The sequence below is a fragment of the Mya arenaria genome, chromosome 11 (genome assembly GCF_026914265.1).
Source record: "Mya arenaria isolate MELC-2E11 chromosome 11, ASM2691426v1".
NCBI classification, from domain to species: Eukaryota; Metazoa; Mollusca; class Bivalvia; order Myida; family Myidae; genus Mya; species Mya arenaria.
The window spans coordinates 47,364,329-47,389,368 of NC_069132.1; the positions used below are offsets into that span (position 1 = coordinate 47,364,329).

Genomic DNA, 25,040 nt, shown 5'->3' on the forward strand with positions numbered 1-25,040 from the left:
ATGTTTCTGTACAGAAAATGGTTGAACAGTAATATTCTACAAGGAATCAAAATTGGACTCATAAACGACACACATTCTGATGACACAATTATACCATTGATCTTGAAAAGCAAAGTTCCTTTTGCTGTAAACCGCTGACATTCTTACATCTTTATAGCCACAAGAGCCAAGCATTTTGGCAATAATGAGCCTGAATGGAATTTAATTTCGAATTTTCAACAATGCACAAAGTTAGGTAAATGTTTCTGAAGCAGGTGTTTTCTGTGATCTTATAAGACTAGTTATGATTTTGAATGGTTATGTGAACTAAATATTTTTGTAAACAAACTCTAGGTGCCATGACCTTAGAGGTAGGGACACAGGTCGTGCAAAGACACGTCAAACACATGTGGCAAGTCATTTAAAAATCTGTCCATACATGAGAAAGAAATTGAGCCAGACGGACGGATGGTGCGATTTTAATGTGCCAAGCGTCAAGCATAAAAAACAACAGTATTAAATAAATTATTTTGATAACAATCATAACCATTGGTGCCTGAAACTGCAATGGCAGCATTTGTCACCCCTACCTGAGAACATGTCTAATGCAATCATAGTTTTAGTAATATTGTCATCTGGCTAAAATTTAATACAACATGTGAATTAACATCATCATGACAAATAATTGCAATACCAAATAACTAGACAACGGTTGTATACATTGCAGTTATCAGAAACACTCCAAGTCCATACTCGTAAAATGAATTTTAAATAGCATCACTGTGTGGGAACGGACACCGGATATAGCTCAAAAAGTGATCAATCGATTAGCGTTTGATTTTGACACATGGACAGTTTTCTATCATTTTTTTGTATTTTATGGTGATATATTTAACAAAATCGAAGAGTTTTGAATTACTTGATACTGTGCAATATACGACTATGATGGAAATGTGTCTCCTCTTTTGTATAATAGCACAATTCTCGCCGAAAGTTGAATGATCACTCACAAATGTTCATTTATGTGGTACGATTTCAAACATAAATCAACAAATTGAAAATAAGAATAAAAACTGAATCGAGCAATTTCATTGTAATTACATAATCTAGTAATGTGTAAAATATAAATATGATATCTTTTGCTGTAACGGAGATATTCATACCTTTTGAGGCCCTGGCAGTGTACTGTGGATAGAAAAAGCAAATAAATAACTGCACAGGGGATAGCTATTAAGTGGACTGAGGATAGTAATGATGTATTAAGAAAAACGAGACTGTGATAATGATTACGGAAAGTGTTCGAGGTTGTCCATATCGAGGGATGAGAGCAAAAACATGTTGTTGTTCTTTGTATCTGTATGCACTTAAAACTGTTTCATTCATACATATTAGTCAACCATGATGTATTTTTCACAAGCATCAATATCTAAATATTTGAAATACGCCGGTAATCTAATTTATTGAGTAACACAAAACATATGGCCGTATAATGTATGTGGTGTTTGCTATTCATATATATAATATTGCTTTGTAAATCAAGTAGGTACGTTTTTGCAAACAGAAAGTCACCAGTAGGGAAATACCGGAATGAGATATTGTGATCAAATTTAGAACACGTAAACCTTTTTTCTAAGCTTGGGTCGATGTTGGTATTACTTAGAACAGAATAATGGTCTCTGCTCGTTCACTTCAGTGAGAAAGAATGTATTGTGACCAACCCTGATATTTACGCAGCTTGCATATATACGTTCATTTAGGAGAGCATGGATCAAACTCATGTTAACTAAAGTTTGCTCAATAATTTCTTATCAAATTGTACTCTCACTTTTTGCTGATTATTTAAAAGTTTGAAATAGACATATACATGTATAATGTATATTAACAGTGTTACTATCAATTTTTGTCCCATTTTACATGTTATCACCAGGACACACATTTCTCAACTTTTAAACTATCCCCAGTACATAATACGGCTATCCCCAGTACAGTACTGTGAACATTTCTAAGGGCATATCTTTAACAGTTTAAAAGTTACATTGCCATTTCTTACAATAAAAATAGTTGAGCTTATTCTTGTGAAATCCTTTGATTCAGATTTTTTATTTATTCGATATATTTCTTAAAAATATCAATACTTGTCGAAATTCAATTAGTTTTGAGGTGATCATCTCAGATTTGAAGAAACATTTTACGAGGTCTGCTAAATCGTAAGCACTTTAAAGTATACCATAGGCCAAATTAAGCATTCAGCTATTAGTTCAAACACTTGCTTCATTTGTGGATACGGTAGATATGCGTTAACACAGCAAGATCTTACCTCTGGTAAATTAAAATAACTGCATAATTGTCTTTTACTTATCACTTTTTGAGCTATATCTGGTGTCCCTTCCCACACAGTGAGCATGGGTTGTAACAATTTCTCAAGCCCAGTAGAAATTTAAGACTACTGAGTTGTAGATACAAACAAAATTATATCAAATGACCAACATTGCTGAAGACTTAAGGCACATGAGAGTGAAAGACGAGGGAGATATTCAAGAGTTGGGTTGTCCTCTACAGTGGCTAAGTGTTCTGGCTCATGGACATGACAATGGCTTGATTCAACATCTCTTCCTCTGTCAGCTCTGAAAAATAACATGCATTAAAAGATCATTATGCACCTATCAGTGTTGTGCTCAATGGGAATACGGCGGACACACCCAGGGGATATAGACAGACTGTAAATGAAGGCAATTACTGTGACAGCCTTATATACTAGTAAGTAGTAACTGCTATGCCATATTATACTCATTAGTTTAATACTTATAACATCATTTTCAATTATTGTTCAGATACTTATGTCCATAATCTATTTAATACTATTTCGCTTGTATCGTGAATATAATTTGAATTATCAGGTGGAAATAAACAAAATGGTATATCTAGTACAATTTTTGTCTGTATTACTTGAAATTGAGACCACTGTTTCAGTTATGCTTGTTTTATTTAAATATATGAGCACATCATGTAATATTTCACTTTGATGCAATGATGTTGTTAACAATGTTATTATTTGTAACAATATTTTGAACAACATATTGGTGAGTACCAAGCTGGGAAAACCATATTCTGTCAAACTTCGCTATGTGAAACTGTGTTATTTCGATGTTCTGGTTATGTCGAAGTTGTGTCAAATGTGTTGGGTTGAGTTAGACATGTTTTGTATTCGGATATATCAAATGTTCGTTATCTCGAAGTATTTCCCAAAGTCCCTACAACTTTGAAATCCTGAGTTTTGACTGTATGACTAACTGCTAGGCGTGTCTAATGACTTTTCATAGAACACAATAATAGAAAAAATATTCTAGAATTATCTTATTTTATTCTTCAATCCAGAAACTCATTATAAAAATAACAGTTAAAGAGTCTAGATTATAAAACGTATAAAGTGTTTGAAAGACCATGATGGCATTTAGATACTTCATCTCTGTTAACAGCTTTTATTGTATTTCAAGATCAATATATTGTTTTAATGCATTGTTTAAACAATCATGTGATTATTTATTAAAGCAATTTGAACTGTGATAAATGATGATCAACAAACAAATTCTGTAAATCATACCTCCTGTGTTCCCTTCAACACTGGTATTTTCTATATCACATGAGAACGCACCAGCATTATCACCCGATTTAACAGAAGTTTCAATGTCTTTCTTACTTTCATCACCATTCCTTATTAAATCATTTCCATCATTAGAATTACCAAATGTCCCAAGTTTCTGCAAAAAAGCCAGTCTTTTCTGCCTAATCTCATCTGCATTTGGCTCTTTGCTAACACCTGCCTGGTCACATGACCCAGTGGCTCCTCCCTCACAATCATGTGATGTGGTGGCACCAGCTAGAGTGTAGCCTGGTGTCTGTGATTGGCCAGAGGTACTGGTGGATTGCTGTTTTTGTTTAGTGGATGTTTGATTGTTCATTTTCTTGGTATCACAGTTAGGTGTTGTTTCCATCCTTGTAATTGACTCTTCTATATAGCCTGCAAATGTAAAAGAACATATGGAAAGATTCCAAAACAATTTTAAATGTAAAACATGTATGTTAGCCAGAAACTTTCATCCCCAATTAGGCTTCAAGTATTTTGATTATCTCAATAAGAATGTTAAAGGCAGATTGTGAACATTGTGTGAAAACATTTAATATAACCAGCACGTCACACATTTGAAAATCAACTTTAATGCAGTTCCAAAATTGAAGAGCAATAGGCAGGTATTCCATGACTCCATGAGCACACTCCATGCTCTGCATCCGCACTGCGCATCCACATTTTTTCATGGAGGAACTTTTCCCTGCATCTGTGGTTCATGGTCTGTGAGATTTACAATACTATGCTGGCTTATTTTACTTAATTTATTATTTTCATGATTTTTGAACAAAGAAATTCCGACCGAGGGGTGTGTGGATGAATAACTCAACACCGAAAAAGCATGATTCATAAATGTTTGTTAAATTATGATTGTGTTAAAAACTGAACTATTCTGGTTGTTATAACACTTCAATTAATACTTCATAGAATTAAATGCTCTAGACTGTCAAAAATTTCTTTTGTTTTGTTTAAAAACGTAAAATAAGTACTTGCACAGCCTCGCTTCCTTGGTTGGACGTGTTTGTGGGCGATTGCCGTCCAACTTTGTGATCGCTTTTTAAACTCTACAAACCTTTTTCCTAATTTAAAACTTAAAAAATAAATCCGTCTGGCAAAATCTATATCTGCCAGACATTTTCAACCATTTCGGAGTTACTCTTCCTTTTCCCTTTTGCCACAAATGAACTGTGGAAACTTGGCTGTGCAAATATAAAATCATACTTTATAAGCCATTTATAAAATGGTTTATATTTGTGAGACATAATATTATTATAATTTTCTTCATTGTATGTTGGCCTTGGAGGTTGGAGATATCGCAACATAAATAAGTTTAGTGTAACCGCACATTATTTAGTGCAACATAACCTTCGTTATAAATAAGCCTCGTTTTGGATGCGCAGCAGCGAAAACTTTTCAGAGAAGTTTTACAAATTTATTTTATCAACCGCGAACCACCCCTCCACGCTATTTTATCTAGTTCGCTTATATGTTGCATACATTTTATTGTGGGCGATTGCCGTCCAACTTTGTGATCGCTTTTTAAACTCTACAAACCTTTTTCCTAATTTAAAACTTAAAAAATAAATCCGTCTAGCAAAATCTATATCTGCCAGACGGTTTCAACCATTTCGGAGTTACTCTTCCTTTTCCCTTTTGCCACAAATGAACTGCGGAAACTTGGCTGTGCAAATATAAATACATACACACTCTACATAGCTGGCAGTTGATACATAATATTACTTCAATTAAACACAATTTCTAACATTTTCTGCCTGATTCATAACAATCTTCATAGATGAATTAAATGTCTGCTTTCTACCATTAGCACCCTGTGCGTTTTCTGCAGCACCTTGTCCTTTTTAAATCCTGGCTAAAACCCCTACATATATAAATAATCTATATATACAATTCCCTGAATATTTAGCAATTTTTCTATCTTTCTGATGGCGTCTGCTTTTATGGTTGAGTCGCAATACTCTTTCATTGATTGATCATACAGAATTGGACATTCTCAGACCAATAATACTTTTTTCGCTAATATTTGGGTTTCTAAGCTGAATTTTTATATCGGCGTTAATTCCACAAATGACCTCGGCATGCCTGAAAAAAACACTCACTGCACAGTTTTTCACGGAAGTGAACGGAATGCAGTCACACACACAAAAACATAAAATGGCGACAATGGGTTTTCACTTGTTGGATTTTTGAAGATTCGGAATACGCATGACGGTGTCATGCAATACCATCCTTATTTACCTTTAGGTTGTGTTTCTGCTTAGCATTGACTTGCTTATGCTTTGCATATATACTTGCTTAAAACACAGGACATTTTTACCAAATCATCTCATTGTTAGCTTGTCTGTTTTTTAAAGAATTTTGGTCCTTGGTCATGACTCAAAAACCATTTGAGATATTCAAATGAAACTTGGAATACATGATGCCAGGGATAATAAACAAATGTATGGCAAGGCCCACCTCTCTGACTTGAATAATTGTCGAGTTATTCACCATTTCGAAATGAAAAAAAAACACAAAAAAAAACAAACAAGAGGCCCAAGAGGGCCTATGCTTTACTGGCATGGCCCTTGTGGTCATTTTCAATCCAGAGCATGTATGTATGGGTAATAGGCAACAAACATATAGTTCACTTGGAACGTTTTGTGTTTTGGTAAGCTGAAAATGTTGCAGTTCACCATACTTTCAAGGGCCATAATCTAGGCATGCATGGGCGGATCTGACTGGTTTTCGAAAGGAACTGAGCTCTGATGGATATCTAAATACTGTACAAGTTTCATCGAGATACAATCAAAACTGGTAACTGTATCGTGTTCACAAGCAATAGTTTACAGAGGCACAGACGCACATACGACGTACACATTACCATCGCATAAGCTCTTCTGGCCTCTAGCCAGTAGCTCTAAAAACAAGTTGTCTCTCTTTATTCCTAGACTTGGCTATAGACTTTGCTTAAAATAGCATTTTCTTTAATACTCTCAAGGGCCATAATCTAGGCATGCATAGGTGGATCTGAATGGTTTTCGAAAGGAACCAAGCTTTGATAAATATCTAACTACTGTACAAGTTTCATCGAGATAACAATCAAGACTGAACACTGTATCCTGTTCACAAGCAATTGTTTACAGATGCACAGACGCGCCGACACATACGACTTACACATTGCCATCGCAATGTGTACGTCGTATGGCCAGTAGAGCTAAAAACTAGCATTTGCATTCACTCTTTTTACCTTACAGAAATTCGACCCACCTTCCATACTAAGCTGCAGTGCCTTCTGCAATGAGGCATCATCAACTTCGTTGAGACGCTTGCTTTCAGCAAGCGCCCGCTGCACATCTTCTTCTTGTTCCCCATTGTGCATCTCATTTTGACCCACTCCTCGCTTTCCCTTTTCAGATATTAGGCGGGGCTTGACCGGCTGATTGGCAGGACAGAGACCCAACAGTTGGTCTGCCTCACTCTCCTGAAGATTTCCTACTATGATGAATATTGAGTAACCTGCAAACAATGTAGAGGAGGAAGATTTACCTCAAGAATTTGCATCCAGGACTTGTATTTAATCATACTTCACCTTATCAATGCACTTCAATTTTACTTAAATTGACAAAGACTAAGACTATGGAACCCTAAAGAGACAAATTATTGATTGAGACTATGGACAAAACTTCAAACTGTCTATTGAATAAAACAATGGAGCTCTAATGAGACAAACTGTCTATTGACTAAGGATATGAGACCCTGCAGGGAAAAACTATTGACTGGGACTATGGAACCCTAAAGGGACAAATTATTGACTGAGACTATGACACCATAAAGAGACAAATTGTCTATTGACTGAGACTATAGAACCCTTAAGAGACAAACTGTCTATTGTCTAAGACTATTGAACCATAAAGAGACAAACTGTTGACTAAGACTTTGGAACCCTACAGAGACAAATAGTCTAATGACTATGACTATGGAACCATAAAGAGACACACTATTGACTAAGACTATGGGACTCAAAAGAGACAAGCTGTCTATTTACTGAGACTATGGAACCCTAAAGAGACAAACTATTGACTAAGACTATGGAACTCTAAAGAGACAAACTGTCTATTGACTGAGACTATGGAACCCTTAAGAGACAAACTGTCTATTGACTAAGACTATCGAACCATAAAGAGAAAAACTGTTAACTAAGACTATGGAACCCTTAAGAGACAAACTGTCTATTGACTAAGAAAATGGAACCACAAAGAGTCAAACTGTCTATTGACTAAGAATATGGAACCACAAAGAGTCAAACTGTCTATTGACTAAGAATATGGAACTCTAAAGAGACAAACTGTCTATTGACTAAGACTATGGAACCCTTAAAGAGACAAACTGTCTATTGACTAAGAATATGGAACCACAAAGAGTCAAACTGTCTATTGACTAAGAATATGGAACCACAAAGAGTCAAACTGTCTATTGACTAAGACTATGGAACTCTAAAGAGACAAACTGTCTATTGACTAAGACTATGGAACCCTTAAGAGACAAACTGTCTATTGACTAAGAATATGGAACCACAAAGAGTCAAACTGTCTATTGACTAAGACTATGGAACCCTTAAGAGACAAACTGTCTATTGACTAAGAATATGGAACCACAAAAAGTCAAACTGTCTATTGACTAAGACTATGGAACTCTAAAGAGACAAACTGTCTATTGACTGAGACTATGGAACCCTTAAGAGACAAACTGTCTATTGACTAAGACTATCGAACCATAAAGAGAAAAACTGTTAACTAAGACTATGGAACCCTAAAGAGATAAACTGTCTATTGACTAAGACTATGGAACCCTAAAGAGACAAACTGTTAACTAAGACTATGGAACCCTTAAGAGATAAACTGTCTATTGACTGAGACTATGGAACCCTTAAGAGACAAACTGTCTATTGACTAAGACTATGGAACCCTTAAGAGACAAACTGTCTATTGACTAAGACTTTGGAATCCTTAAGAGACAAACTGTCTATTGACTGAGACTATGGAATCCTTAAGAGACAAACTGTCTATTGACTAAGACTATTGAACCATAAAGAGATAAACTGTCTATTGACTGAGACTATGGAACCCTTAAGAGATAAACTGTCTATTGACTAAGACTATTGAACCATAAAGAGATAAACTGTCTATTGACTGAGACTATGGAACCCTTAAGAGATAAACTGTCTATTGACTGAGACTATGGAACCCTTAAGAGATAAACTGTCTATTGACTAAGACTATGGAATCCTTAAGAGATAAACTGTCTATTGACTAAGACTATGGAACCCTTAAGAGATAAACTGTCTATTGACTAAGACTATGGAACCCTTAAGAGATAAACTGTCTATTGACTGAGACTATGGAACCCTTAAGAGACAAACTGTCTATTGACTAAGACTATGGAACCCTTAAGAGACAAACTGTCTATTGACTAAGACTATGGAACCACAAAGAGTCAAACTGTCTATTGACTAAGAATATGGAACCACAAAGAGTCAAACTGTCTATTGACTAAGACTATGGAACCCTTAAGAGACAAACTGTCTATTGACTAAGAATATGGAACCACAATGAGTCAAACTGTCTATTGACTAAGACTATGGAACCCTTAAGAGACAAACTGTCTATTGACTAAGACTATGGAACCCTTAAGAGACAAACTGTCTATTGACTAAGAATATGGAACCACAAAAAGTCAAACTGTCTATTGACTAAGACTATGGAACTCTAAAGAGACAAACTGTCTATTGACTGAGACTATGGAACCCTTAAGAGACAAACTGTCTATTGACTAAGACTATCGACCATAAAGAGAAAAACTGTTAACTAAGACTATGGAACCCTAAAGAGATAAACTGTCTATTGACTAAGACTATGGAACCCTTAAGAGACAAACTGTCTATTGACTAAGACTATGGAACCCTAAAGAGATCAACTGTCTATTGACTAAGACTATGGAACCCTAAAGAGACAAACTGTCTATTGACTAAGAATGTGGAACCACAAAGAGTCAAACTGTCTATTGACTAAGAATATGGAACCCTAAAGAGATAAACTGTCTATTGACTAAGACTATGGAACCCTTAAGAGACAAACTGTCTATTGACTAAGACTATGGAACCCTTAAGAGACAAACCTTCTATTGACTAAGACTATGGAACCCTAAAGAGACAAACTGTTAACTAAGACTATGGAACCCTTAAGAGATAAACTGTCTATTGACTAAGACTATGGAACCCTTAAGAGACAAACTGTCTATTGACTAAGACTATGGAACCCTTAAGAGATAAACTGTCTATTGACTGAGACTATGGAACCCTTAAGAGATAAACTGTCTATTGACTAAGACTATGGAATCCTTAAGAGATAAACTGTCTATTGACTAAGACTATGGAACCCTTAAGAGACAAACTGTCTATTGACTGAGACTATGGAACCCTAAAGAGACAAACTATTGACTAAGACTATGGAACCCTTAAGAGATAAACTGTCTATTGACTGAGACTATGGAACCCTTAAGAGACAAACTGTCTATTGACTAAGACTATGGAATCCTTAAGAGATAAACTGTCTATTGACTAAGACTATGGAACCCTAAAGAGACAAACTGTTAACTAAGACTATGGAACCCTTAAGAGATAAACTGTCAATTGACTATGGAACCCTTAAGAGACAAACTGTCTATTGACTAAGACTGTGGAACCCTTAAGAGACAAACTGTCTATTGACTAAGACTATTGAACCCTTAAGAGATAAACTGTCTATTGACTGAGACTATGGAATCCTTAAGAGACAAACTGTCTATTGACTAAGACTATTGAACCATAAAGAGATAAACTGTCTATTGACTGAGACTATGGAACCCTTAAGAGATAAACTGTCTATTGACTAAGACTATTGAACCATAAAGAGATAAACTGTCTATTGACTGAGACTATGGAACCCTTAAGAGATAAACTGTCTATTGACTGAGACTATGGAACCCTTAAGAGATAAACTGTCTATTGACTAAGACTATGGAATCCTTAAGAGATAAACTGTCTATTGACTAAGACTATGGAACCCTTAAGAGATAAACTGTCTATTGACTAAGACTATGGAACCCTTAAGAGATAAACTGTCTATTGACTGAGACTATGGAACCCTTAAGAGACAAACTGTCTATTGACTAAGACTATGGAACCCTTAAGAGACAAACTGTCTATTGACTAAGACTATGGAACCACAAAGAGTCAAACTGTCTATTGACTAAGAATATGGAACCACAAAGAGTCAAACTGTCTATTGACTAAGACTATGGAACCCTTAAGAGACAAACTGTCTATTGACTAAGAATATGGAACCACAATGAGTCAAACTGTCTATTGACTAAGACTATGGAACCCTTAAGAGACAAACTGTCTATTGACTAAGACTATGGAACCCTTAAGAGACAAACTGTCTATTGACTAAGAATATGGAACCACAAAAAGTCAAACTGTCTATTGACTAAGACTATGGAACTCTAAAGAGACAAACTGTCTATTGACTGAGACTATGGAACCCTTAAGAGACAAACTGTCTATTGACTAAGACTATCGACCATAAAGAGAAAAACTGTTAACTAAGACTATGGAACCCTAAAGAGATAAACTGTCTATTGACTAAGACTATGGAACCCTTAAGAGACAAACTGTCTATTGACTAAGACTATGGAACCCTAAAGAGATCAACTGTCTATTGACTAAGACTATGGAACCCTAAAGAGACAAACTGTCTATTGACTAAGAATGTGGAACCACAAAGAGTCAAACTGTCTATTGACTAAGAATATGGAACCCTAAAGAGATAAACTGTCTATTGACTAAGACTATGGAACCCTTAAGAGACAAACTGTCTATTGACTAAGACTATGGAACCCTTAAGAGACAAACCTTCTATTGACTAAGACTATGGAACCCTAAAGAGACAAACTGTTAACTAAGACTATGGAACCCTTAAGAGATAAACTGTCTATTGACTAAGACTATGGAACCCTTAAGAGACAAACTGTCTATTGACTAAGACTATGGAACCCTTAAGAGATAAACTGTCTATTGACTGAGACTATGGAACCCTTAAGAGATAAACTGTCTATTGACTAAGACTATGGAATCCTTAAGAGATAAACTGTCTATTGACTAAGACTATGGAACCCTTAAGAGACAAACTGTCTATTGACTGAGACTATGGAACCCTAAAGAGACAAACTATTGACTAAGACTATGGAACCCTTAAGAGATAAACTGTCTATTGACTGAGACTATGGAACCCTTAAGAGACAAACTGTCTATTGACTAAGACTATGGAATCCTTAAGAGATAAACTGTCTATTGACTGAGACTGTGGAACCCTTAAGAGACAAACTGTCTATTGACTAAGACTATTGAACCCTTAAGAGATAAACTGTCTATTGACTAAGACTATGGAACCCTTAAGAGATAAACTGTCTATTGACTAAGACTATGGAACCCTTAAGAGATAAACTGTCTATTGACTAAGACTATGGAACCCTTAAGAGATAAACTGTCTATTGACTAAGACTATGGAACCATAAAGAGATAAACTGTCTATTGACTAAGACTATGGAACCCTTAAGAGATAAACTGTCTATTGACTGAGACTATGGAACCCTTAAGAGATAAACTGTCTATTGACTAAGACTATGGAACCCTTAAGAGATAAACTGTCAATTGACTATGGAACCCTTAAGAGACAAACTGTCTATTGACTAAGACTGTGGAACCCTTAAGAGATAAACTGTCTATTGACTAAGACTATGGAACCCTTAAGAGATAAACTGTCAATTGACTATGGAACCCTTAAGAGACAAACTGTCTATTGACTAAGACTGTGGAACCCTTAAGAGATAAACTGTCTATTGACTAAGACTATGGAACCCTTAAGAGATAAACTGTCAATTGACTATGGAACCCTTAAGAGATAAACTGTCTATTGACTAAGACTGTGGAACCCTTAAGAGACAAACTGTCTATTGACTAAGACTATGGAACCCTTAAGAGATAAACTGTATATTGACTAAGACTATGGAACCCTTAAGAGACAAACTGTCTATTGACTGAGACTATGGAACCCTAAAGAGACAAACGGTCTATTGACTGAGACTATGGAACCCTAAAGAGATAAACTGTCTATTGACTAAGACTATGGAACCCTAAAGAGATAAACGGTCTATTGACTAAGACTATGGAACCCTTAAGAGACAAACTGTCTATTGACTGAGACTATGGAACCCTAAAGAGACAAACGGTCTATTGACTGAGACTATGGAACCCTAAGGAGACAAACCTTCTATTGACTTAGACTATGGAACCCTGAAGAGACAAACCTTCTATTGACTTAGACTATGGAACCCTTAAGAGACAAACCTTCTATTGACTAAGACTATTGATCCCTAAAGAGACAAACCTTCTATTGACTAAGACTATGAAACCCTAAAGAGACAAACTAGTTCTAAACATTCAATCTTTATCTTACAACTTACAGTGAAGATCACATTGGGTTTCAGAAGTATCAAAGAGATGAAGTCTGTGAAATACTGTGAAATCATTAATGTTCGTGGGCATGGAATTTCGTGGTTTGCCGAAAAAAAACAATTTCGTGGGTACTTGAATTCGTGGATTTTCATTTTGAAAAAAAAATTAAAAAATCGAAGATGCGATCGTCATAGATCGTCTGCATAATATCCAAGAGCTGGCCCGTGATTTCCGTCTTCTACGTCACTCGGTTTATGACACTCGCTAATGTGGTACGACATGCCAATTAGTGCATATACCCATGTCACTTATCGATTTAATTGGGAATAAAGGTAATGAAAGAAGATGTACCCTGATCATAAATACAGATAGGGGAAGCCATTGAATGTCAATTAAGAATTTTGCAAACTGTGAAAACACCGAAAAGGTGTATATTGTCACGTTCGGTGCTTAGTAACCTTCAATATACTAATAATCGATTATTTCATTAAATAAAAAAATCGAGTATGGACACTCATCACGCACATCTTGTAAACTTGGAGATTTTCATTAACAGCACACGTTTAAACACGTGCTTATAACTGTCATTTGCTGCATAAAACACATTTAATTGATTTGGTTCATTATTTGTCAAAGGCAGTTATAATATATGAACAGAATAATGATCGTACAGTGAGACAGGTTTTAACACTGTATACTGCGACCTCTGTAAATAATATACTAGAGTATGTACGTAACAAGGCAATTGAAAAAGTGAATAAAGGGTTTATATTTCGTGGGATCTTGAATTCGTGGATCACCCAACCCACGAAAACCACGAACATTAATGCCCCACGAACATTAATGATTTCACAGTAACCAGTAGTCTGGTAGGTCGAGACAAACAAAATGTTATCAATCCTACAAACATGGCAAAAATTGCATTCTGTACAGTATATACAGTGTCAGCAGGGGTGTGGGGACAAAAGCCCCCATTTAATTTTCTCATGAAATTCTTACCTTATAAATAAAATATACTTCCTGTTCTTACAGTAGATCTATATCAAATTTGAATAAGTTTAGCAAAATATTTTATTTTTAATTAATCATAACTTTGTTTTTTGTTGTTTCTTGTTTGAGTGTGTTATTTTTTGTTAAAACCAGCTTATATTCAAGAAAACCATACTAATTTTTCATTTATTGATAAAGGTTTCCCCCTTTGGTCGTAGGCCATATTTAAGGGATTGGCAATGTTTGCTTGGTGGCTAAGTTTGAGGGATTAGTGAAGTTTGAGGGATTGATTAAGTTTGAGGGATTGGCCATGTTTGTGGGATTGGCCATGTTTGTTCGATTGGCCATGTTTGTTCGATTGGCCATGTTTGTTCGATTGGGCAATTTGCGGGGCCGACAATAGATTTGAGTCTTTCATATACATTGTATAATTATTTTACGAAAGCCATAACCATTACATTTTGAACACTCAAAGACTACATAGTTTACTTACCATCTTGTCGTAGTTGGGTCAGGAACATGTGTAGAAATGTGTCTGAGATAAGCTCAGGACCAGTCAACAGGGAGTTGAGATTGAACCACTGGTTACCTAGCTTACGAACTGTCAGCCAGTGCTCACCAAAGTTACAAATGTATGCCCTCATCAACCTGTGGACCGAACAAAATATACTTAAATAACAATAATGCATCTAGATGAAAAAAAAAGAGTTGAATTAAGATGATCATGGATGCCTAGTACCACAATAGATGCCATATATCATTCATAGAATTTTAAACTTAATTATTATTTAAGCCAAAGTAATAGGCCTTGTTACACACATGCATATAGCCAATGAATTGTTAACAAGTATACCCGGTACTAAGTTTCATGAGGATATCTTAAGTGCCTTTGTTTTGGTTTGACCAAAGGTTCAACTTGACAAGTGTTTCTACAGTAACCGGGAGACAATATGCAGTGATAGTTAAAAGGATAAAAGCATGATGTGCGCCAAATGGTGAAAGGAGCCTGATGCAACCCCGAACTCCTCCTGAGTCTTGGCTGAAGCAACATTTTCAGAGAAATGCTTCCTTGGTAAGATGTCAGGGCTGCGGGCCTAAAGTTCGCAAAAGCTTGTATGTTGACATAGCCATGAATGATGCAGTTCACAAGAAACCATTATAGATTATACAAACATCATATACATACGTTCTTTACCTGTACATGTTTCAATAATGTTACAGAGAGCACTAACTCCTTTATGTATATGGTTTACATGTGCCAAACACTAATCAAATTTTAGAATTTTGAACATTAGATTCTAAAAATATAAGTAGATTTGATAATAATTTTCTTATAAAGAAGTCCTTACGTAGGATCTTGTTGTGCCAGTTTGGACATATGATTCTGTGAGTTGTAGGGTAATAGTTCCAACCCCATAACACGCAGGGCTTTGTCTATCACTTGAACTGAGAAGAACCCACTGTCATCATAATTGTGGGATGGTTGCTGAAAAAACACAAGAGAAGCACTTGAATCCTTATTTTCAAAAATCTTAAGCATTATTAAGTTATTACTTTCTAAATTGATCCTACAAAACAACAAGTGCTGTCTGTAAAACAGTGCACTCAACTATAAGACACTTTTGTCTATAAGATATATAACTGATTACCATGCATGATATAAATGATCATGATACCAACAGCTCAAATGTGTTTGATGGAAATTGCCCACAAAACTTGAATAAGGCTTGACATCTCATGAATTTATCCTAGAGTTACCCAAATTGCTTCATCAAATAGGGCTGTTGAGTATTGGTTTAAGTTTCAATCACAGACATTGAGTGGTTGGTGAGATATAGACTTTAATGTCACTTGCACACAAAACTTAAGCCAGAATTTCTAAGTCAATCAAGGGATACTATCTTGCTTCATTTAGTACGTATGTCAGTTGAGTGTGAAGTGTTGTTCTAAGTTTCAATCAAACTCATTGCGAGGTTAGTGAGTTATGGACTTAATGGAACTTGCATTCAAAACCGAAACAATTATTTCTAAGTCAAACAATGGCCATAATTTGCATAAAATCATGCAAGAGTACCCCATAATGATGGTAAGATATGGACTTAATATAATAGAATTTCAAAGTTCACCAGACATAAACTGCATTACATAAAACTTAGAATTTGTTCTTACATAATTATCAGAGTATGTAATTATGAAGTATCAATCAAATACATCAAGTGGCTACTGATATACTCGCTTAATAGTACTTGCACACAATACATTAACCAGAATTTCTAAGACAAACAAGGGCCATAATTTGCATTTTATTCAACCTAGAGTGGTATTACTTGATAATTATAGTAGGTGTTATGACTGGGAAGCCTTGTATCAAGTATTGACACCAACGCCAGGGAGGGTACCAAATTATACTATATATTATGCACTTTTATGCCCCAGAATTCCATTTTAAAAAGTGCCTGCATCCTATCTATAGCATAAGGCTTCTGACATTTTTTTCGAGGTCCATTTCTGGTCGAATTTGCTGTAATAGAGAATTAAATGAAAGAAAAGATATGTTTACTTTTAACTTTAAAGGAATGCAACTCACATTGAATACTTGTTATACTTCAAATAGTCGAGATAAAAAGTGGTTTATCATGTTTGAGCCTGGTCGTCAATTTATGAGCAAATAAGATCACGTTGCAGACTGTTTCCTTGGTAGGAAAGAGTACTGCTTTTTTCTTCTTGAAGTAAAAAAAATCATTTTACATTGAAACAAGAGCTGTCACAGAGACATTGGCTCTACTATTACGCCACTTTTCAGTGTAAAATTGAAAAGTTTTAGCAAAACATGGATCACTGTAAAATAAGATTAGATTTCAATGCAATACATGATTTATTTGCCGAGATATTGACATGAATGTGGTTACATGCAAAATTTTAACCAGAATTTCTAAGTCCAATAATAAAGGGCCATTATTTTTTGCAAAATACAAATGTACAGTTATCTATCAAATACAGTTACCGTATTATATCATGCAAAGGACGCACTTTTTTACCCCCAATTCTCGTCTTAAAAATTGCCTGCGTCCTTTCTATGCTATAAGAATTTCATCTGTTTTTTTCCAAGTCCATTTCAGGTCGAAACATCGGACCAGGGACGAACGCGGTAATAGTAAGTATTTGTACAGCGTCACCGAAGAGAACAACTGACATAGGTAAAATCACCCAAGTTAACACACGCAGAAATATAATGAATGTTTACTTTAAAATGATTTATTGATAAATAAATTGAAAACAAACATGAGTGTTTACTTTTTTTCAAAAGGGACGCTACTCACAAAAACTCAATGTGAGTCAGCATTTAACTGGATTGAGTTATAACGGCAACGGAAAATCGGGAAAGGAGGTAAATATCAATTAATCGTTGTTCATGATTTTAATGTTTCTATATTTTACAAAACATTTTGTTGTATGTTACTGTTTTAAAAAATTAATAAAGGAATGTGCATAACGCAAAGTAGCATTATTGTCACTATCAAATCTTTTCAAATGTGCGAAGGTGTGAAAAACACCCGCTGTCTGTCATTAGAAAAACATCAATAGAACGAACTATTGCGATGGTAATACCGTATGGTTGTTTGTTCGTACTTTACCCGTCGTGCCTTCCGCTGGCAAGGATAATTACCGACACGCATTAATTATGCCTTACATGCTTTATTCCGCGCAGCGACAAGCCTTATCAAAACAATCATCAGTTTTGACGATACACAGTTTTGCAACGGTTGCAATGGTTGACTGTCATTCAGAAGGCATGTCGGAACTATTGCAACGGTTGACTGTCAGTCAGAAGGCGTGCTATTACAGCATTTGTATAAGTCTTATAATATGCGTGAATGTTCTCAAAATGTCAAGACTTATATCATTGTTGTGTACACTAAATTGCCGAAATGTTAAATTATCGAAATACGACGATAATTATCGAAATATACAAGACAGTTATCGAAATATGCCTTATATACAACTATTTTTTTGCCTGCGTCCTATCTATGCTAGCATCCTATACATGATATAATACGGTATTTATCTCTGTTATTCAAGTAGGTTGGGTGGTTGAGTACCATTGTATAAAGTCGCAATGCAATACATGAAGTAGTTGCTGAGATATTAACCTATGTGTGCTAACATGCAAAACCTTAACCAGATTTCTAAGTCAAATATTAAAGGCCCATTATTTGCATTATCTTCAAAAAAAGTGTTATCCCCCTTCATTAATTTAGTAGGTTAGATAGTTGGGAATACATATCTAAAGTTTCAATGCAATACATAATGTATTTACTGAGATAATGACTTAAAGGTGCTTGCATGCAAAACCTTAACCAAGGTGTGACACCCGACGCTTGGGTGAGTAGTATAGCTCTCCTTATTCTTCAAATAGTCGAGTTAAAAATAAGTTAAAAGGTATTAACATGTTAGATGTTAAGTACAAGTATTTATTACATGTTATTTAAATTAAGTTATTGAATGATAATGTGCAGTATGTCTGACCTCCATAAATTGTCTGTATGCCTCAGAGCTGGTCCCTGCCTCAGCCATTTGTTCACGCTCAGTCTCATCTAGCTGTCGGGCAATGTCGGCAAGATCTACGGCAGAGAAATACGGGCCTTGCAGCAGGGAATTCAGACAATGCTGAGCACAAAGGGAGCCCTCTTGCTAGAAAACAATGTTATAAAAATGTTGATTTTTATTCATTATTTCATTTAATCTTCACATAAGATAGAAGGGGCAAAAGGTCAAAGGATCGATCACCTTAAAAATTCTAGATCGGGGTCGTTCCTGATAGTATGGGAAAAATTTGAACGAAACTGTTGTAGACAACATTACTAGTCAACTAGTTTGTGCCTGGACAGTGATGTTTCAGGCAAGAAAACTTTGAAGATTTGCTAACTGAAATTAATATTAATTATAATGATGGAGAAAGTTGTATAAAAGTATATAAATTATAATTTGACCCTAAACTAGTAAAGCAAACAAATTTAGTGGAGAATGATCGCCAAACCCCTTTTATATACACCTAAATGATGCCTAGGCTGTCTGGTAACATAAAAGTAGATTTTATAATTCATTTCTATTCACCATCACCGTTAAAATACCAAGTAAAGAGTCAAATTCTGACAGTAGCCATTAGCATTTATAAAAAAGAATTTTGGATCAACTTTGATTTGACTTTAATTTTGTATCGAGTTATTAACAAGAGGGCCATGATGGCGCTGAGTCGCTAACCTGAGATATGTGAAAAAATAAACTGCTGTAAAACATTTGTTGGGTAGTTAGCCCAATTGGCATTGTCATTAATTGGCTCGGCGCTCCAGGAGGGCGCCAACTAATTATTACAGAGGACTTTTTTCCAAATCATATTGGTTGTTATAATATGCAGATGACACAGTAGTTTTTGCTGAATCTGAAAAGGATCTGCAGCTGACTTTTAATGCCACGAGTGATTACTGTGCTTTATGGCAGTAAAAAGTGAATGTTACGAAAACTAAATTAGCTGTGTTTTCTAGAGGCAAGTTGAGGAATAAGCCTTCTTTTATTATCAAGGGAATGATGTTGAGGTTGTTGATAATTTTAGCTACCTTAAGATTTTGTTTAACTACGATGAGAAATTTGCAAAAGCAAAATCTCATCTTTTTTGTCAAGCCAGAAAAGCTATGTTTTCTCTTCTTACCAAAATATGTGCTATAGGACCAGTTTTTTGATAGAATGGTTTGTCCAATTCTACTATATGCATCAGAAGTCCGGGGATGTGAAAACAACACCGTTATTTCCCAGTTTCAGAGGAAGTTTCTAAAAACTAATTGAATTAAAAAGCTCATTAATAGAATAAGAGCTATCTCAATCTCATGTCAATAATCTCCGTGGATAAGTATGGTTTTGATAGAATTGGAGCTACATATATTTACAAATCATTTGTTGCCTCATTAATTGAATAGAGGCCTCTTATTCAATTAGTGACAGCAACAATTGAATTGTCGCTACAGTACACTTAACTAACTAACTTTGCTCGCTCACTCCCAGAGATAAAGTCAATGATCGCGGGTTTCCACCAGGGTAAAACTGTTTCCCTCCTTGAAAGCCCTCCAGGTTTCTCTGCATTGCTAATTTACCATGGTAAATTTAATATGAATGGTAGATACAGAAGTCGTCCAATTTTAGACCCCTATCTGATGAGAGCAACAAGAAATTATTATTTCTTGTTCAGAAGCTATTCGGATTCGTTTTTATCCTTATAATGTATAAAGTTCTAACCAGCAATTTATTTCTATATATCTGTGTGTAAAAGCCAAATGAATATTGTCTTGACTTGTTAATAACAAACATTGAATTATTGATATATTGCCTATGTTTATATTTCATCGTAGAACAGCCAACATTTTACACGATTTCTTAACCATGACCTTGATGTCATGTGCGTGTTTAATACAATATAGCGTATCAACTATGATATTTATTATTGGTGGTTAAAAATAGCTTATAACGTTTTTAAGATTTCAACAGATAACAAGGCAAGTGTCCGCAGAGTTTTGCAGAGTTAACCCCTCCAAGGAACGCTGTGTTTGTAATTTTGTTGATTTTTAGCTCAACAGCTTTGTTGTTGCATGATTAACCTTAGTTAATAAATTTTAGGTAGTTTTGAATGTATGAATGACCCATATTTGTTTGTGTACTACAGTTTTTACAACTTTTACTGACCGTCATTTTGGACCAAAATCATAAACAAAAATGAGAACATTTCGGACCGATTTTTTTTACACTTTTTGAAACTGAAATCGGTCTGGCTTGGTCAAAACCGGTCCAGACCGGCAAATTGCCGGTTTTAAGAAGCCCTGACGAAGATAATTTCAAAATTGTGGCTGCGATGATTCTCTGCGCAAGGAGAACTGTTCACTACTTTTTGCTGGGATGGTGGACGTCATGAAACTGCCATAATTAAAAAAATTGTCAAAAGACTCGTTGATGGCCATTTAGGTGGACTAAGGTTTGACAATGTATATTTGTTTGAGTTTCCATTTATTTTAAGATTATCTCATAATTTCATAAATGTATTGTTTAATTTTATGACACTATTGTATGCAGGTATTAAACTGAATTCAACATATTTATGTATTTCTCATTTTTTTGGGGCAATATCTTGATTATTGTTTTTAAATATGTAACCTTATATTTTGTTAATAAAAAAAATGATATTTTATTGAATGACAAAGTGCTAATAACACGTGCTTCTTCTACAGTAAAATATTATGCTATTGCATGTTAATGTGCTCTTTAAACATGTCATTCATATAAAAAAAAAAAAATATTCCTACTTTTTGTCTGTCTGACACCAGTATGTATATATGTAGTGTTTTAGCCAGGAATTAAAAAGGGCAGGGTGGGCCAAAAAAAGGGCAGGGTGGTCCAAAATAGGGGCATGGTGCTTTCTTAAATGGGAAAACAATGCGCACAATATTAGCTTTAAATTGTTGTAAAACAACCATGTACCTTATCAAAGTACATGCATGTTCATGCACACATTGCAGTAATATCCCTACAGAATACTCTTAATTCTTCTTTCTTGTTCATTTTCTCTTCAGACACTTTCTTTACCATCTCGGGTTGTTGTCACCAGGGCTCTCACAAGTCACAAGGCTGATTTTTTGGGGAGATGTCACTTCTTCCACCAGTCAAATTAGGGAGAAGTGGGGAGACTTTAAGGAGAAGAGATACTTATCCTTAAACCTGAGATAAATATTGTGCCATGCCACAAAACTAATTAAATTCACATTTACTCTGATTGCTTTTACTAGATGGAATGTTAAAAAAGTGTTCTTTTTTGGCCTATCAAAAGTGTACTTGTCTATAGTCTCCTTTTTGCAACATATAATTTACCTCCAAAAATTGTCAAAAATAAGAACAAAGACATTTAAAAAAAATACCATTTGAAACAATCAGAATGGCCTTATATATGAGCTGTTAAAAACATTTAAGTGCAGGGGGCGAATCTGGTTTTGGTACGATCAGGATAGGGTACGAATGTCACATTCAGCTTTGCTGTTGTTTACTTGTCTTTGGTTAATTAAATTTCAATATGCTGACATTTTAGAACAAAATGACATTTAAAATCTCTATTCTTCATGAAAAACTCACTAATAGTTAATAATAGAACTTAAAAATCGAGAAATAAACTCCGAAAAATGTTATGACAAAATGGCGATGACTCGCCGAATCTTCTACTTTTAAACATCGTACAAATGAGGAAAATACTGTAAGTAAACGCTACATAAAGCAAATAAGAAAGTTTTGAGATTACAAAACAAATTTTCATTATGAACATTCAACATAAAAAGTATCAAATATTGGTCATGAAGTCAAGTCTTAGCGCCACCGTCTGTTTTTCAATAACCGTCTGCTTCAAACGAAACAATGTTCTTAAAAGTGTGCCTTGTTTTTACACTGCAAGTATCAATTGTTTCTAATGCTTGACAACATTTTTCATCATTTCTTCGCTTTTTCTATCGCAATTTAACAAACTTTTTATCATTTGACCAGTGTCTTCTCTGATTGGTTAACATGGGACGTTTCGATAATTGGATGATAGATGACCCAATTATGTGATTAGGAGATTAACGATTATAAGTGGCTAAATTAATTAAATTGCAACAACATCGGCATCAAAGATCGACATTTAGAGGTGCAACTTCTATGTCTCAGACAAGGAATAATGTGTCATAATGGACAGCAATTAGCACCCTGATTATAAGCGTGAATAACCATTAATCAGACCCGCGGTGATGACGGTCATGTGCCTTAGCACGCACTGATCTGTGACAGATTAGGAAACGGCGACATTGACTAATGAAATACTTTTAGGGCGTAACTTTGTGATAAACAACGATCTGAATGGCCAGAAGGGCGCAAGGGGGCGGGAAAAATATGACAGGGGGCGGGAAAAAAGGGGCAACGGGGCGGGGTCAAAAAAGGGCAGGCCGGGCCACCCTTTCATTCCCCTTTAGCTAAAACACTATAGATGTTTAAACGCAATCGACGGCTCTTAAAATGCTTAGACGGCAGGAGCTTCTGGAAAGCTTTGCCCCCTCTGAATCCCACAAGGACGCTGCTACGACAAGTAAGGGGGCCTATCGCGGCCCCTTTAACCCAAGGCAAAAAAGTGGCGACAACTTTTCAGAACCCAGAGGGAACCCTGATGTTATTTGAAGCCTGAAGAGCTTAGTTTAATCATATTTTATTGTATACAATAAACACACGTGATAAACATATTCTCGTCAAACAATATTATTATACAATTCAATTGGTTTGGGCCACAAGTTATGACAACATTAGAAAATGGCCCTCCCCGAAAAGAGCTCTTCATATATTTCAGTTATTTAGGCATTCCATGTATCGGACAGAACAGAAAACTGGGGAAATCATTTAAAAGATATTAAACCCAGGCTCACGCTCTGGTGAATATTGTGATAAATGAATTGAAAACTAACTTTTTCGTGAAAAATAGCTTCCATGATCTTGGTTAACAGGCGCTTGACATTGCGGATGCAGACAACAGTTTCTGTGGGTGATGCAAAAAACGGTATCCGGTACCGGTATCATCGTTATCCTGTATAATAATAATAATAATAATAATAATAATAATAATAATAATAATAATAATAATAATAATAATAATAATAAAAATAATAATAATTACAATAAATAATAAAAATAATAATAATAATAATAATAATAATAATAATAATAATAATAATAATAATAATAATAACTTTATTTCATGAAGAGAACATACTAAGTTTCATAAGTATCTTGTTTACACGATGTGGTCTTCAATGGATTCTACTAACATCTAAGTATGTACATGTAAGACGACATTCAAACACAACATATACAATGTTCAAAATTATGCAAGTCAAAAATAAATCGTATTTAAACAAACATTTTAAACAGACAATCATTCACTAAAGTCATTGTTTTGCCAGTCATAAGGTATATCTGAATTGTGATTTTAATGCAAATAAAGATGCATGATCCTCGAACAAAAAGAGCTATAGAATTCAATACAGATTTAGTACAATTAGAAATGACTTATTACCATATTTAGTTCTGTAGCAAAGGGAACTTAAATCATTATGAGTGGCAGACCGCAATGAGTAGTTTTTGTTATTGGTAAATGAAATTACTTCACTTAAGTATTCATGCAGGCCTGAGACCATGCAAAAACGTGTAGATAATAAGTCCAACATTAAATTTAAATCTACTTGTAAACGATTAACAGCCTAATTCCTTGAACAATAGACTATATGACGTTTTAACAGGTTTTCGTAAAAATATTTTTGCAGCTTTATTCTGAATAATAGATATTTTAAATGTGTGTGGAATTATATATCTACTCCATATAGAACAACAATAGTCCATTGTGGACAACATATACGCATTGTAAAATAGTTTTTGCATGTCATAGCTCAAGAGGTAATTAAATCGTTTTGATAGTGCTATTTTAGAAGTCAGTTTCCTACAAATATTGAAAACTTGCTCTTTTTAATTCATTTGGTTAACAATAATAACTCCAAGAAATGTATGGCCTGTAATTTGTTCAATAGTCGTATTATTTAATAGCAATGTCCGGGAGATGGGTTTTGATGTGTAACTTATGTTAATCAAAATGCATTTTGATTTTCCTGAATAAATTAACATGTTATTGTTAATGCACCAAGAAGCTACTGAATCCAAATCGTTCTGCAAGGTTTTTTAAAGATCTGTCATTCTATAACCAGATGTGTGCAAAGTGGAATCATCCGCAAAGAGATCAATACAGGACTTATTGAGTGAAAGGTACATATCATTGATGTAGATCAAAAAGAG

At 34.9% G+C, this 25,040-nt stretch overlaps 1 protein-coding gene across 2 annotated transcripts; it reads right to left on the reverse strand.

The window, feature by feature from the left end:
* Window positions 1-445: 445 nt before the first annotated feature.
* LOC128208012 (ataxin-3-like) lies at window positions 446-23,711 on the reverse strand. 2 transcript variants are annotated; one of them, XM_052911289.1, is made up of 7 exons: window positions 23,663-23,711; window positions 18,675-18,839; window positions 15,497-15,633; window positions 14,641-14,795; window positions 6,872-7,120; window positions 3,722-3,997; window positions 446-2,603 (listed from the first exon to the last, which is right to left on the reverse strand). In XM_052911289.1, exons 1-7 carry the CDS (start codon window positions 23,684-23,686, stop codon window positions 2,542-2,544), a joined length of 1,068 nt encoding a protein of 355 aa, XP_052767249.1. In that variant the 5' UTR covers window positions 23,687-23,711; the 3' UTR covers window positions 446-2,541. The 2 variants fall into 2 exon arrangements, with proteins under 2 accessions (XP_052767249.1, XP_052767248.1); XM_052911288.1 differs by having other exon boundaries at window positions 3,581-3,997.
* Between the last annotated feature and the right edge of the window lie 1,329 nt (window positions 23,712-25,040).

Excerpts from the sequence above, each read along its gene's own strand:
- LOC128208012 (XM_052911288.1), bottom strand. The coding sequence starts at position 23,686 with ATGGAAGCTATTTTTCACGAAAAA. Across the intron at positions 18,840-23,662 it reads AAGCTATTTTTCACGAAAAA|CAAGAGGGCTCCCTTTGTGC; the intron begins GTTAGTTTTCAA and ends ATTGTTTTCTAG. Across the intron at positions 14,796-15,496 it reads CTGGCACAACAAGATCCTAC|GTTGATGAGGGCATACATTT; the intron begins GTAAGGACTTCT and ends TTCGGTCCACAG.